The sequence below is a fragment of the Coturnix japonica genome, chromosome 4, assembly GCF_001577835.2.
Source record: "Coturnix japonica isolate 7356 chromosome 4, Coturnix japonica 2.1, whole genome shotgun sequence".
In the NCBI taxonomy this organism is placed as follows: Eukaryota; Metazoa; Chordata; class Aves; order Galliformes; family Phasianidae; genus Coturnix; species Coturnix japonica.
The window spans coordinates 35,572,894-35,590,259 of NC_029519.1; the positions used below are offsets into that span (position 1 = coordinate 35,572,894).

The following is a 17,366-nucleotide window of genomic DNA, read 5'->3' on the forward strand; positions in this document are numbered from 1 at the left end:
GTATGTTGTCTGAGCAAAGGGGATCCAAAGTCATTTTCTCTATCCCATACCTCTGTAGCTAAAACAAGCCTGGGTAAGACATGATCATCCTTCACCCCAAGAAGGGTCTGCTATGCTGGTCACCAGGTGAGTGATCCAGTTAGTCCTTCAACCTACAGCTGTCACAGTCACACAGTGGACACAAGCCATACCACGTTCCTTACCAATCCGTACCAGCATAGTTTACAGCAGTGGCTGAAGCATTTTTGTGCTTGTGGCAGTGCCTCTCTGTGATGTTAAAAACACATCTCAAACACCTTCACAGATGTGACTTCCCACCTCAGCTGCTGTAGGCCTCAGCAAAAAAGCTGGATCACTGCATTTGGGGCACACTGCAGTGCTGGAGGTCTCACAATACCACAGCCCTTCCTGAGATTGTATTTTATTATCAATTACCTGCTCACCCATTTCTCTTTCATATCTACCCAGCACAACAGTTAACCAAGATGAAGGACTATTTCGACCTTACATAAATGATTTTTACCAATTCATACTTAGATGGCCTACTAAATGGACAGTATTTCTGATACACCTGCAGAGATGGTAAAACCATATTTATGAACGAATGCAATCCATTCATGGTTTTATGGACCCAGTGTGATCTCTAGAGAGCATCACTGAGTGCTGGATTTTACATTTAGATTGCTGAGCTAGCTGGAATATGTGTAATATCACCAGTAGGCAGAAAGCTCCCTATTGACTACGGGCAAAGGAAGGCCCTCGTGCATTGTTTATTTCAGCAAGCGTGTGAGCTGGCAAGAGCCCAAGAAATGTTGTACAGCTGTTTTTTTTTTTGTTTGTTTGGTTTTTTTTTTTGTTAGGGTTTTTTTCCCAGAGTATGTGAATAAATGATGTGTGGAGCTGAAAGCACTCACTCACTGGAAAGCCCAATTCTTTCCCCAAACACAGGAATAAAGGCACAATTGATGTGCTTATGTTTATATGATTTAAAAAAAAAAAATTAGTATAAAATATTTATATATACATACACGTATATATACACACATGCTTAATATGCCTGTGGGAGAAATAATCCAGTTCAGCTATTTTCTTGCACCTGTCAGATTCATAAGTAATCTTGCTTTCTGGGACTAGCTGACAATCAGATCTTCAATATTTCACTATCTCTATGGCCGTTTTCCTTATTTCTTGATAGTTATACTTCAATACAGTTTTTTCTTTTTTACACTTTTTTTTTTTTTTTTTGGCAGCAGATATTTGATTATAATGACTTAAGAGGCAGCATTATGAAAGCTGAGCACAATTAATGTACTTTATAAATGGGAATATTTCAATCTCACTTTAGAAAAAGATGCACTGTTAAAGCTTAACTCCATTCCACACCTTCATACTCCTGCATGTGTTCACATAAGAAATAATCCAAATCATGACAAGTATTGGGCAGTAGTGTCAAGCCCTACATTTGTATACATGTGTTTTTTACTTTGGTGTTCACAGTTGAAGTGGAAAGGGTGTTCCAGGAGCTCTGCTTTCCTATAGCAGAGAGGAATTTCTCCAGCTACTCAGCAACCCAGTTTTTTGTATTGTTCTCAGAAGCTTCAGCCCAGAAAGAACTACTTCAAAGGCTTTATACAGCTTATGCTCTGCCTTGGATTGAAATGTAGAAAGCCTGTTTCAACAAAGGAAATGAAGATTTAAGGATCAGAGGGCCTTCTAGGCTTTGTTATTAATTTACCCAGATCTTAAAATGAAGGAGAGAAGGAGAGATTGACTCTTCCCCTTTCTATTTTCTTTCCTTGACTTCCTAAGACTCTGAATTTGAGTGCAAGCAATGCCTTACAAAAATCAGACCCTCATGCTTTTATTAACATAACAGTGCTGACTAAAACTTCTAATTAAAAAAATCAGTTAAAAAAAGTCTTTGGAAACCAATCAAGGACTCAGAGGTAACAGAATATGTGATCTGAACAAAGTGATGGAAGAAGGTTCATGCACACTAAAAGCCTGTTCTGCTCCCATACAGAAATCAATGTTTTTCTCACAGTTAAGCAATTAAACTGCCTAAAACTCAAATGACATGTTTATAGCAAGGACTTATGAAATTAAATAAAGTAATGAAGAAATAAATCATATAGAATACAAACTAGGAAAGAGTACTTAAAAAACAGAAAATAATAATAATAAAAAAACAAATACCCTATAGAGGATGAAGAAGTCTCCTCTGCATGTTGTCCTTTAGGACAACTATTTTCCCTACCTCATAATCAAAGTTTATACCACGCTTTTGCTCCAGCTCTACACACAAACATATATGTATATAGTAAGCGATAATCGTAACTCCTAAATGCTTCATTGCTTATATACAATGCAAAATAAGAAAAGAGTTCCACAGGCATGTGGTAAGTTGTGTTTTGTGAAAACTTCACAGCCTTCATTTTATAGATACATTCGTGAGGACTAGACACCACGTAGCTTAATTGCAATTCAAATACTTCTTTGAAGTTAGTTCCACTGCTGTTGTGCCACAGAATGCTTTCAAAGTATTCAGATTTTCTATTATTTCAAAAGAATCAGGAGTTTTTGTTAAGTCATTGTCACAGTTTTTGCTGTTACTAAAAGCTTTGCTATACATGAAGGTTAATATGGGACAGTCCATCTGACATCCCTATTTATGATGACAGTTATAAAATAAAGGAACTCACCTATGAAGTAGGACAGCAGTATTGCCAGCAGCACTGAGACCCCTACAGCACAGAGAGCAGTACATTTCCAGCTACAGTACTTCGAAGACTTCTTGAATTTAAAAGCACTTCTGGACAGAGTGTTCCTAGGTAGTGGCCGAGTAGGAGGGGAATAAACAGAGCCGGATGCCATTGTGTACCCTGGTGTTGCAGTACTGAACAGCGGTGTTGTCCCTGTTCCTGTTTTGAATAGGAAATGCCTGTGGAAGGAAAGAGTGTATGGTAAAGTACAGAAGTAAACTGAATTGGAACACAGGCAGTCATACTGTTTTTGCTTAACATTGGGTATTTTTCAATTGTCTAAGAGCATCCAGTCTGCAGAAGATCACAGCAGCAAACCTGGTCACAGATTTTGCACTTTAAAAAGGCATTTTCCCTTGAAGAGCAGACTGAAAAAAGCCCCCAAAACATTAGCGATACACTGTTACACAGAAAGGAATCAGATCTACAAAAAAAAAAAAAAAAAAAAAAATACTTTGTACAGAATTTGCTGTGCTGGCAAAAAAAAAAAAAAAAAAAAAAAAAAAAGACAAACACCAAAAACCCTCTGGTGGAGAAGAGGTATCTCGGAGTTTACCCAACAAGTAAGGACACACTTTCTGCTGCTGTTTATTTTTGTTGGCTTCAACTACAGACTACAGGGAACTCCATTAAGAAGTCAATATTATGCAGTCTGACTGTAGCCCGCACCGCTCATCACATTCTCCTGGGTCAAATACAAGGAAAACAGCAATCTCTCACATAAAGTTCTGACAATTTTGGCCAAAATTAGTCAGTAAAAATATGTTCTTTGTGTTCTAACTACATAGCTCACTAATTTCTATCTCCTCACACATAATCTTCCTCTATCAAGATGTGATTTATGGACATAGCAGCCAGTTACAGTCTGGCAAGTAATCTAAAGACATGTATTCAGTGGGAGCCCAGAGTGAACCTCAGCCAAAATTAGAAATGAGAGGCAAAGCCAAATTTAAGACACAATTTGAGTTAAAAATAAACTTAATTGAAATTAATTTTTCTCAAGGAAATATTACTCCTTGCATTTACCTACATTATTTTAGTTCACACCAGCATAATTACTTCAGAAAAGCCTTTAAAAGGAAGCACAGCATACAGGCATACAGTATCTGGAGTTCTTCTCAAGGCACATGTGCACACCTCCATAAACAACAACACAAGTCAAAAGTCTTGGCACCAGGTTTTTCTCCACTGATTTGTTACGTTGGCAACTCTGCTGTGTAAGGCTTGGCCTTCAGCAATGAGGCTTTGCAAAGTGAATACGTTGTAAGTAAAAATTGTAAGGGAGTCCGCTGAGGAGAATTTCAAACTTACCAGGTGCAAAAGCAGCTAAACAAAACTTCAAAGGAGTTTGCATTCTTGATTAGGTGAGAGACCCTCATGAATTGCAGACATGCAGGTTCTCCTGAAGCCAAGTAAGGGCGCGTCTGTGTCGTTTTTATCTATTGCATGCCTTATACATAGTACAGGTCAGAAGTTCTAGCACAATGCGAGCTGACTTTGGAGGGAAAGGGCCTCTAGCTATATCCCCAGACATCAGGCTCATCAGGACTGCTTCTCTGCTGACAGCACTTTCAACCTCCAGGGCCCATGCCTGGATCCTTGGATAGCAACATACCAACCTATACTGGTACAACGGCTTCATCAGAAATGCACTGTGGAGACACTGAAAATTAATTCGCCCCAGTGCAGCATGAGAGAAATAACAGCAGCAGATAAACAGTTTGTTACGAATTTGATGAATTCGAACATCACGGCACAAGCCCCCACCTTGAAAAGATTTCCATCACAAATAATGCCATGAAATATTCTATACGCAGGTTACTTCACTTGGAACAACATGAAACTTGCTGGCAGAAGCAACAGATGGATATATATTAGATCTACTGATGCACAACAGTACATGCAAGTTTTACTGAGCTTCTGAGCAAAGAGGATTACTAATGATTTCAAAAGACAATGCACTTGTGGTTTAAACCTTCTCTAAGACAGTGCTTCATTACAAGTTGTGACATTTTCTAAGTAGCAAACACAAAAACCAACAACGCCTAGCCTGATGTAGAAGGTACTTTACCTCAGAGCCATTAGTTTGATTTTACAGACTCACAGAAGCATGCAGATTCATTAAGACCTGATAAAGTGTCTTATTCACTTGACCTTTACTGCTCTTTCATTTCAGGCTATGCATGGCAAAAGGTATCTCCAGGTATGTCTGCATAGATCCCAGGATAACAACTAACAAAAAGAAAGCTGTTTCCTCCTCACTATATAATGAATACTGCTTTGGGGGACAGAATTATATGAATAAAACGTGAACTCTCATTATATGAACACTTGCACAGACATTTATCCAGTCCTAGTGTTAATCCAACAAAACTATCAGTGTATGATTTATTTATTTTTTTAATTTAATTTTATTTTGTTTTTGTTTTTCCTCTGAGAAAGTGAGAACTGAGATGCTGGTATAGCATAACCTGGCAGAGACTGTAATCCACATTCTCAAAGCCTTCAAGGAGTTAATCCCATAGATAAATCTGGAAGATGGCCACATATCTGCAGTGGTGTGAGCTGTCACAGCTCTGACAGTCCACCTCAGGCATCAAGGCAATGAAAGAAAATTGTAACTTTTATATGTGAATTCAGCAGTGTGCAGTCTTAGGCAGCACGCAGCATGACTCCTCACTTCAAGCTATTACTCCTTTCCTTTGAATCACATTAATACAATGGCAGAGTGGTTGTACTGGCTGGCTGGAGGCTGCTGAGGGAAAAATCCAGAGACAGCAAAAGACTGACAAAAAATAAGAAAAAAAATGAAAAAAAACCAAAAAACCAACACAACTGACATCTTCCTCTGGGTAAAGAAAATTTGTTTGGATTTCTCTATTTCTAATAAGTGAGGTTACTAACAAAGTGGTCAGAGACTCTCCTTCTAAATTAGTTCAGAGTGAGCAGTATTTAAAGTGCAATGCTATCGGGCTTGCACATCTTGCCTGCCTCTCCGAGCCACGATCCTGTGCGACAGACATGCAGAAGGATGCAGTACCTGACAACAAATCCAGGCTGCTTCCAGATAATGCTGAAATTCTTCACGCTCTTGAAATATAATCTATCTGCAAACGATTTTAATTATCTATATATCCATTTATCTTGTCTTTTCAAACCATGGTACTCAAGTAGCTACTTTTTAAAGCCTAAACTGTTTGCACTACTTGACCAGGCACTGACTTACCACCAATTACATTACATTTAATCTCATAGGAGGCTTAAAGCATCTATAAAAGCATATCCTTCCATTCAAAATTGATCATTTAACAAGCACTTGCTAGATCTTCCATAAGCAGCACTTAAAATATTTTATTAAAGCTTTAGAGTACAAAATTCCACTGAATCCTGCAAATATTTTACAAGACCAGCTAGTTCTACTGTTATTAAATAACTCAATTCACTTTTTGAAGCAAATAGTCTTCTACTTCCGTGCTTATTCAACATATACTTCCAACTACTAATTCAATATGCGCTTCTATTTAAAAGTGCAGCTAATCTTAACATTTTAAAGAGAAAAAATGTAGTATCTAGAAGTTATGAATTACAACTTTGCGATAAAATACAAGGTTATGTCATAAACTAATCCTTGCTTGCAAAGACAGCTGGGAAATCACCTGGTTTCACAATGGGCAGACATCGCGCTTAACTTCCCTCTCTTGAGTGACAGAAATACAGTACCAAAACTCAGAAATGTGAAGACTGGATCTTCTGAATAAAAATAAAATCATTGTGCTTTTAATTTAACTCAATACCAGGGACTGGTACATACAATTTTTTTTCCTCTCCTCAAGCTGGGGGTAGAATTCACACCAAATAAGATTTTCTCTCTGCTGTCACTTCCTCTGTGGAAGATAAAATTGAAGTAACCTCTACTAAATTCAGAAAATATGAAAGCAGGATGGGAAGAAAGCAATAAAAAACCCAGGAGTTGGGCAAAAAGATTACATTAAAACTGGCCTCTGAGAAATGGAGATGGATTACAAAACTATTCAAGGACAGTGAGGCACAGACCCTAAACCCAAATACTTCTGACATAAGGTAGCACAGTGTCCAGCAATGGAAATACCATTTAGAATAACTTTTCATCCCAGTTCAGAATAAAACAGATACACCATATTAATGAATGCAATGTTATATAAACACATCTGGAAGACTCTAAATTCCAGAACAGAAGAAATACAGACATTAAACAAAAAAGTATATGTGATAAAAAGAACTATTCTGTATTACCTTTAAATATGTTGCTCACAACCTTTATAAAATTATTGAACATTTTTAACATTCATTGAACATTTTAACATAACATCTACATTAGATACATGAGGTTCTTTTAGCTCATACTGAGATTGTGTCAACTTACAAAAGGTTCATGGTGGTTTGCACCTACAATTTCTCTGGTATTGGACATCATATACAGAATACTTTGTAGATATTTGGAAGATATGAAAAAAAATCTATGTTATCCTTTCCAACACTTTTCTAAGCACTGTTTTAGCTTTGTATTAGCATATGTTATATAGCACAACTGCACCAAGAAGAGCGCAGAATCTCACAGAAAGTCAATCACAACATAATAAATTTGTACTGAACAAGGAAATGTGAAGAAGGTCCAGTGAAAGTCTTCTGAACTCCTCTAGTTATGCCAGAACATGCATCACGTTTTATTACCATGACACAGATATGTTCTTGCAGCACTGTTATTTAGATTATGACAGTGACCAGAAACTGCTGTTGAAGGTTAAAGGTCAATACTGCTAGGCTTTATAAACACACAGAATCAAAACACTCCTAACCTTAAGGGATAAAGTATCTTCAATTCAGAATGAAACCATATTTAGAATATACGTCCTTAAAAAACCTAAATCCTTCGCTCCTGTATACTTGAACCCTGTGAACTGTCATGTACTATTAACACTTAAAGAATCTGGAAAGCAAAAAAAATTAATGTTTGGTCATGCTTTTGAATAGAAAGACTCTATCGTGACCAGACACAGACTGAGACTTTATTGCACTGCTATCTTCTATACTGGCCTAATTACTGTCCTAACATTCTCATGATGGCCTTAACTCCGTGTGGCTCTTCTGATCATTATAGACCGCTGTAGGAAGACCACTGAGGAAGGAAAACACTCACTAGACTGCACTGCCAAAGTCATTCTCCTTTCTCAGAAATTCTCCCTTTCATGGGAATTTGAAGTGGTCTCTGGCTGAAAAGTAATGTATAGAGAAAATTCTCACAAGCACAGGTGGTAACACAAGCTTGTTAGTTTGCTCCAAAAAATTGTATAGAAGAAAGATATCCTACCTGATGGACAGCAGTTATGTATTTAGTAGTAACCAAATAAGCAGAAAGAATCCTTAATGCAGCAGGGTAGATCACCAGGGACAACATCCTGTCTAGAAGAGGCCAATATAAACTGCAGAACTAAAGTCTTCAAAATAACTTATTCAGTAGTAGTTCACTGTCTCTAAATTGCCCAAAATCCTGTCTCCTACTGAAGTATTATGGTATTGTGCTTTGCGGGTAAAACATGCATTGTGTCAAAATGTGTTTTCTTCCATCAGTTTCAATTTAAAGTCAACCAATTGTCCCTTGTTCTTTTATAACAAGTTACTGCATTTTATTTGACTCTTCCAGTCAGGGAAGAAGTCATTCTGTCCTCTGTAATCACAATTTAACAGCTTAGAGAAATGAGCACACTGATTTTTACACTGTGCAGTACAGGTTGATCTACCCTCAAACACTAACTTGAATCTGCCATTAGTTCCTTCTATTAAAAAATATCTATCCAACTCTAAAGAGTGTTGAATTTGTGGACTGTACTATATTAAGAAATAAATTTGTAAGCACGCTGTGGTAAATGTTGTTATCTGTTCCTCTGAGGACCTCAATCTGTTATACCGGATTCGCTCTGAGGCACGATGCAGTGTATCTGCACTTTAGATACCTAAAAGTGGGAACACATCAATCATATTCTGATATCCTCAAGTGGTGGAAAAAACTTCTGTTGAAAATACTTCAACAGAACGCAAACTGAGAGTAATGTACATTTCAGGGAACTTAGTTTTGGTGATATACATCTCAGGACCAATACTACAGGAGACATGACTTTATTGCTCAGAAAGGGACAGCAATCCCAATGGCTTGATTTTTATGTTTCATATAGTGGTATTACTGAATTTCATATATGGTATTACTGAATGTATTAGAATAAAGACTGTAATTAACCTATTTTGAATTGGATACAGCTGTGATGATTGCTAACCTGAAATAAAACTAGAATAGCAGGTTTTGTCTAAAAACAGTCCCAATTCATAATTCACTTATCAACAATCAGTAATTCTACTTTTTTAAAGTGTAGAAGCCCCTTATATAAAATTTTGGCAGCACCAGTGTAAGCTAGCAAGACATAAGGGAACCTATAGCATATCTTGTTATATTTCTAGTGGTTCCAAAGGGCGCATACAAGAGACAGCAGAGAGTCCTGAGGTGTGGAAGCTCTCGTTCTCTATCTTGAATGCTTCCTTTCTGACACAAGCAGAGATAGCATATATCTATTTCTGGGAAGATGTAGTGTTCTATTTGCCACTTTCATTCAAAGAAATTAATGAATCTTAAGGAACTAACTCCAAGAGAGTATTGGCTATGTCTGGCTGCAGATATCTTAGCTTGCTCCAACTTCTCTCATGTAAGTTTTTGTGTTTATCTCTCCCTGACACTCCTTAAGCCAAACCAGTTCATTTCCTCGCTCCCAGGAATGGACTACCACACTCTTTCTTTGTTTACAAAAACCCTACCAGATACATTAGCTGTCAGAACATACAGAAAACAATTAACCAGAGGAAAAAAAAAACAACCAGGAGTCTGAGATCACAATCAATCATTTGCACTGCATCTACTGGCTGGTGCGTTCTCTGTCTTGACAGACCCTACTCATGCTGGATGGATCTGGATTCTCTGAGTGAGACCATGACCCTCACCTCCTGTTTGACATTAGAGAGCTCAGCCTGGTTCACTAATGGATAGATCACATCAATAAATCTGATTCCTTGCACTGAGCTGGAGAAGCAGATGGAACGAGAAGATTAATCTCTGCCGACTGACGTTACAGGGAAGATGTAAAAGAGATAACAGAAATTACTGGCTAGGTCTCATATGAACTCTGGTTCACTGATGCATGAGATCAGCATTCCCAGTAGGCTTCAAAAGGAATTGGATTTTTGTTTCTCTGTGAGCACTTTATGCCTGTCTTCATCTTCTGTTAACATTCGTCTGAGATGAAACCTTGTAGTTGGTGGTGTTTGCCTTTAGCACCACTTTATGACTGACTTCCACGGAACCATACGGCTGCATTTAATGTAAATCCAAGCCTGCACAGAAACTATATATTATATGCTGTGAATTTGTCTTAGTTTGTTTTCCCTGCAGAACTGCAATAAAAAATTGTATAGGAAAAAAGAAAAGTGAATTTCTGCTTCTCAGAGCCAATATTAATGCTTCCATAATCCCAGAAAAAGCTCCAAGATCACATCAGATCAAATGATGATCAAAGTTTGGGAGAAAGAGAGGAAAACTATTATCCATATGCATAAACAGAGGAAACATCTGTGGGAACTGGAGATAAGCCTCTTCTAACAGCTTATTCAAATGTTTCAGAGAAACATTTTATATATGGTAACACCTGCTTGAATTTGGCTGGGTTTACACTGAGGACATGCTTACTTTACAAACTTAAGTCTGGAAGCCAAGAAAGTAAAGAAACAAAAAACTAATAGGGCTGAGGGTTTCTTCCTTAGTCTTTGTGTGTTCTTCCACATTTGTCCCCCTGGTTACTGCTCCACTGCTGGCTGCTGCTAAAGGAAGACTGGAGAAGTCAGGCATGGCAACCTGCATCAGAATCTTCCAGCAGCAACCCAGACCCAAGTACACGTCAATTGGCTCTGACAGCCGCTGGGACATGGTGAAGCACAGGCCAAAACTTCTTGTCTTTAGGAGTGCAGGATACCGTCCTTTTGCAGAGTATCCACCTTCTCAGTGGCATAAATAAGAATACAATGCTATTGTAATGCACATGGCACTTGTAAACATCCTAGTAATAATTCTTCCAAATTCAGATATACATACATACATACTCACACACACACACATCTAGGATCAAAAGAATCAGAGTAATCAGGCTGTCCTGAGTCCAGTCTTTTGTGCTCCTTTCTGCTAAGCTGCTCTCTGTAAAGATAAGCAAGGGAAACAAACAACACTAAGCTGCACCTTGTGTGCAGAAGTGAGCAGGGGAGTCAGATGCAAAGATGCTGCGTGGGCAAACAGAGAAAGCTGGCACAGTTTCAGTTACTCGTATTCTTCACTGCAGTAGAGTCCCACTACTTGCCTCTTCTACAGAAGAGTGAGAAACTAGATTCATATATCGCTCAAACAATATGAATTGACTCGATTCTCCTTACAAGCCTCTTCTGGGTTTCTTAAAAGTCAGGCTGCCCCCTCTGCTGCCATCTCTATGCCCTGGTTTCAGCCCAGACACTACTGATGACAGGTCAGAGCTGCTGCCATGATGGCATGGAGTGGGGTGAAGCCACAGGAAGAGCTGGGCTGGGCCAAGCCATGGGTGGGACATGCCTGTTTTACTCCAATTTTTAGCTCCTCGGAGGGGAAGATAAAGGAAACAATTTGATTTATACACTGAGGACTGGAAGTGCTCAAGTGAGCATAAGGATTTATATTACAGTTCCTCATCTTGTTCTCTGCTCTTCTGGAATCATACTCCAACTGAAACAGAGAGAGAGAGAGACACACACAAGTCTCTGAGATGAAGTATTGCAATCTTGACCACTTCCTCTCTTGAAACACTGAATAAATAAAGCTTTTGGGGTGGGGGGAAGGAATTCTACCTCTGGCTGAAAGGATTTAATTCTGCCTCAAGCTGCAAGCAGGCTGAAGGTTCCATCATTATAGATATTTGGACCTCAGCTCCTTTTTGGGTGTCCATAGATGCAGCTCCCTTGCAATTCAGAGCCTGGGATAATCTGTGGTGAACTCTGTGCTGCCATTACTGCTCTATCAGCTGTCATTCATACACCCAGATTCATGTCACTGCAGTGACAGCATTGTTATAACCTCAGATGTAAAGCCACTGTCACCAACCTGGCAACTCCACGCATACATGTGATGCACTTATCACTTCTATTTTTTAGGCCCTTATCACTCCTAGGTAGGAACTTGTATACTACATTTACACATTCTCTTATATGCAAAATAATAATATCTGCAAAAAGATGTGAGAGATCAGAATTCAGAGATAGAACAAGGCAGAGAATCACACCTTGTGCTCAGACAGGATGACTTTTCCTTTTAATAATGTCCATTTTTGCCAATGCCTTTTTTTGAGTTGGACTTCTCACTGCTCAACCAACATTAACTGAGACTAGAACTAATTCATCTTACTCATCTGTACAGCTACATCCAGTCCTTTTGTGCCCAGACACATCAAGATCTCTCCCCCTACTCTGCACTCCTGACTTCTTTCCTTCTTGAATCTAGTTCAACACAGCCTTGTAACAATCTGGCCACTTTTTTTTTTTTTTTGTAACTGAACTCCCTGAATATGTCTGCCAGCACATGTAAAATATCCACAGTCTTTCCAATCCCTGGAAATAAGGCTCTCAAGTACAACAGGTTTTCAGACCCTATCCTTGTAACAGAGATTAAACTTTCAGCATATGAAGCAATTCTATACATAGCTGTTAATATAAAGGACTTATTTAGATTCTGCAAGAGATCTAAATACAGTCATTCGCTGATAGAGCATCTTTTCCTCCTCCCAGATTCTAACAGGATACCTCAGTAACTCAGAGAGATGTTAAGTAAAAGAAAAGCAGGCTCTTTACTTCAAACTAAGCTAATCTGTTAAGATGCATACAAACATATTTACACATTAGGAAAAAGAGTGGCCATGAAAAGGAAAGCCAACAATACATACTATTAAAATAACTTAAGATTTCTAGCTGACTTCTGATAATTAATGCATAGTGCACAAATATGAATATCTCAAAGCTATAAACAACTATTCCTAAGATCTAGGCACATGAATCACCAGAACTTCTAAAATGTTTTTCCTATTATAATTATTAACACTAAAATTCTCAAATTCATTAGATGAACATTCTCTCAGTAAGTCACACAAACTAAGAAATACGATACCATAATGTAACACACACACGACATGAAAGCACAGAAACAAATATATAATGATTCTAGCTGTGACACAGTATGTTGGCAAGATTGATAAACTGAATCTTCATGCTGAAAGCATGCTGCAGTTTCAAATCTATTATGCGTTGGAAAGGATGTGTTATTATCTCTGGACAACTTTCATGCCATGAAATGATCCCTGCTAGCATAATTTTCAGAGTGAAGGGATTGCAAACAAGATAAATTTCATTGTCCTGCTACCTGAACTAGCATCAACCAACAAGAATTTCATGTAATATAGTCCCCACTTGCCAAAACACCTGCATTTGGTGGTCCCATTGCAAACATATAAAGCATAAGCCAGGCATGTTTCCATTAACTTTGCTTCAGCAATTACACATCCAAATCAGCATTCTATGGTACTGATCTACAGGGAACAGTAATATTTGGCTTTTTTTTTTTTTTTTTTTTAACTACAGTACGCTTAATACTTTTAGTTAACAAAAAATAAGTCTTCCTGCAAGTATCTGCAGTATCGTTAAGTTTGCTGAAAATTATTAATCAATAGAATTTAAACACATGGCTTGCTTACTGCAGCCCATTTCAATTTGTATCTAAGGGAAATTTTAAGAGTTTTTTTGGAACGCGAAGCAGATCAATGTACGGTGTCAATAGATTTTACAGATTAATTAATTATTAGCAAGCCAATGCAGAAATCCTCAATTCAATCAAGTAGTATCTCGCCTTTATTATATTTTAAGATTTAAAATTAGCAAAACAGACTTTGGACAAAGTCCTTATTTTTATCCTACCATTGGGAGCAAAAAAAAATATTAAAAAGCAAATATATGATTAAAAATTATTTTCCAAAATTGAACACACTGTGATGATTAGCAGGCTGGAATTTACTATAAATTACAATGCTTTGTCAGGACTTGATTTTTTTTGGATCAGAAACCGTGTATACTGATTTGGTAGAAGACAAGGAAATTGCAGTTTGAATAGAGGACAGATATTAATGAAAAAATAAGTAAACACAGAACAGTTATATAATAGAAATTTGTTTTAAATGAAATAAAATGTTAAGTTGCAGGGATTTCTCTATTTTTTTTCGTTTTACATCTACCACTAGCAGTACCTTCCTACATATCTATATCTATTAATCAGCAGTTCAAATTTCAAACCAAATGCTCAAAGTGTTTTAGATGAAATGCACAGTTCAATTTAAAAAACAACCCTTCAGTTGGTCATTGCCTGTGCTACAATAACACGTCACAATATTTCTAACGTAAATATTTCCTAAATAGGAAGTTGTTACAAACTAAGGATCAGATCAGGCAAATGGAAAAGCATGCAAATAGTTCACAACAGCTTGCAGAATCAGGACATGAAGAATTAATACAACCTCTACTGCCCTTCTGTTTTCTTAAGTGGAAGTGAATAGATTTGGCAGTCAAAATTCATTGACTTTTATTTACTACGAATCTGTATGACAAGTTATTTGAAGTATAATGGAAAAAAAACGCAAAAGAAGATGAAGTCTATTCCACACGTTTGGGTTTTTTTTTTTGACCACTTAAACAGACTTAAAAGAAAATCACATTTTGCCTTCTGTAGCAACAGTTAGCATCATGCAAATGCTTAGAATCACATACCCATAACTGCTATCGTGATATGTTGGAGAAAACACATCCATCTCTATAACGTTGTCATGACCATTTGCAAGGACTGCTTGATTTCCTAATTCTCTACATACAAAGATACAAAAAGATGAAATTAGAGAGGCAATTTCAAATTAATGAATGGGGTGATCCCACAAAAAGAATTCACTAATTCTATCTAATAACTTTCTTTTCCCGTGGATGTAAAAAATTGCAACTGCATTTTGAATGCAGAATTTATCCACCTTCTGGACTGTCCTTGGAGCTACATGCAGACACAGGGTTTATCGCAAGGTTACTGTTAGGGGAATTGCCCTTTGGTTATCCCCTATTTCTCTGGAAGATCTGGTATCAAATTCCTGACTGCTACCAACAGCAAGACAGGCTTTAGGACTAAGCAGTACATAGTTGGAGGATGTTTACTTGATGAGGCTGGACCAGAGATAATGCAGTGAAGTAGAATGGAGAGTATAAAATGCACAGCCAGTCAGCCAGAAAACATGCTGAGGGGCAGCCAACATTGAGTGGAGATCTCATATTCTTCACATGGTGCCCCACAGCAGCAGAGGAAGGAAAGGACACACCACAGACAATAAGCTCTCTCAGGGAAGGGTGAGAAATGAAAGTTTATCCACATGACTACACACTATTACTGCTATAAGCTGCATATTTATAACTCTACTTAAAGAACAAAAAGGTAAGTTTTGAAATTCTTCCTAAATTTGCATCCATGCTTGCTTCAACAATTGCACCTCTTTGAAGAGAGAAATGACTAGCTCAAGGAATTCTGTACAAATAATGCTGAAATCTGTCCTGGTGCTTGCTTAGGACATTGGACAAAAGAGACAGTGTGCTTAAATTGCAAGTCTTCATGGTGACAAGATGGGATTCACGTGTCAGGGGGTTCCAGAGACATCAAGCAGAAATATAAAGGAACAGATTACTCACACCGTAGGGAGCTTATAAGCATATGGGGCCGGTGTGCTTGGATTCATATACAGATGTTGACCGTACAAGAAATTTGTCACATGGAAACAACCTTTTTTGCTCAACTTCAGACTCTGGAAACAATACTAGTTGATTGCCTTAAATAGCACTTCAAGTTTGTGTTATCTACTGTCTCCACAGTTATAGCATTTCAGTCTTTAAAAATGCATCTGTTCTCCCAACAACACAAGTAAAATGAAGAGCCATTTTCTTCCTTTGCAGGTTGGCAATACAGCACTGCCAAAACAATAATCAAGGTCTTCAGATGAGCAGGACTTGAACTCCTTTCTCACACTGTGCTTTTAGTATGTACCATTTATTTTCAATATAAATTACATCTTCAATCAAGTCCACGTATGAAAACCTGCAAGACTTACAGAATGAAACAATTTTGAATTTGATTAAGCTGGACACTGTTTTAGAGGTTGGAATGCACAAAACAGCTGCTTTGAGCAAACTTTACCTTCCAGCACTACTGTGGTTTTGCAGAAAATCAATCAGGCTTTACACAAATTGATTTAAGGGTACCCTGGAAACTTTCCACACCTTAATCAATAGTGAAGGTGTTAGCTTCATTGTCAATCCACCCCGATGAAGACATGTGGTTGTTCAGCGCTCATCACACCTTAGGAGGCCCTAAAATCTCTGCATGTTAAAATGAAGTTTGGATGAAGCTCACAAAACATTTCTCAAGTAGCATATGCCAGAATTTGTTTTGCTTACCACCTCTGAGGTAATCAAGTAAATTAACTTAATGCTTCAAAATGCTGAGCTGTTTTCCAGTCATCAAGTATTTTTTCAGACTTTTCCATCTTTCTTCTCAATAACATTAGCAGAAAACTCAACACAGTAATGCCTCTACCCACTCTACTTTTAAGAATAAATCTGGGGTAAGAGAAGACTTTATGATATCAGTATGAACTGTGAGAAAACAGTTTAGCTTCTTCAATAATTTCTATTAAACATTCTCAATCCATCATATTCTTTCTTAACACTAGTTGTGTTACACAGAAGATCAAGCAAGAGAACACAAAGCTCGCACACTTCAGCACAGGTTCCAACTAAATTTGTGTAATATTCTAAGATTTATTCCTGGGATGGAATATGTAAATTTTCCCCTGCTGACAATTCGTCTTAGATATTCATTGTCTAAAATTAATAAAATATTGCCTAAGAGATGGTACTAGCTTGATTTTATGAACAAATTTATGACATACTCCTCATTCCCCATTCATTTCTAGCTTATGTAATTGACAGTACCTCAGAAAAATTCTGCAAAGATTTAACAAAGAAAGCATCTAAATAAGTGATTTACTAAGTATTGTTAAATCTCAGTTATTTAGATTCTACTAGAACACAAAGCCATGAAAATGTAAGTAATGATCTTGATGCTTGAGAGTACAATATTAAATCTAAAGAATATGGGTATAGAATAATAGAAATATAGAAGAGTAGAAGTGCTAATTCTAAAGAATGCAGCACTAAATTTTAAAGACCAAGGTAAGAAAAACATATAATGTTATTTAATTATTTAATTGTCATTTATAACATACAGACCACTATCAACTATTCATGCATTTGCATGATCTTGGCTGTCCAACATGTAATTCAAACAACAAAATGTGAAGCTACTCAATATATTCCTGCTTCATATTCCTCCCCAAGTTACTACTGTTAACTAGTGCTGGTCTCTCCAGCTGAACCAGCAGGTCG

At 37.4% G+C, this 17,366-nt stretch overlaps 1 protein-coding gene across 1 annotated transcript in view; it reads right to left on the reverse strand.

The window, feature by feature from the left end:
• The window catches only part of TENM3 (teneurin transmembrane protein 3), a 968,340-nt gene that overhangs the window by 110,843 nt on the left and 840,131 nt on the right, over nucleotides 1-17,366 (reverse strand). The window contains 2 exon segments of the mRNA XM_032444361.1: nucleotides 2,703-2,941; nucleotides 14,661-14,753. Coding sequence (XP_032300252.1) covers nucleotides 2,703-2,941; nucleotides 14,661-14,753 — 332 coding nt within the window.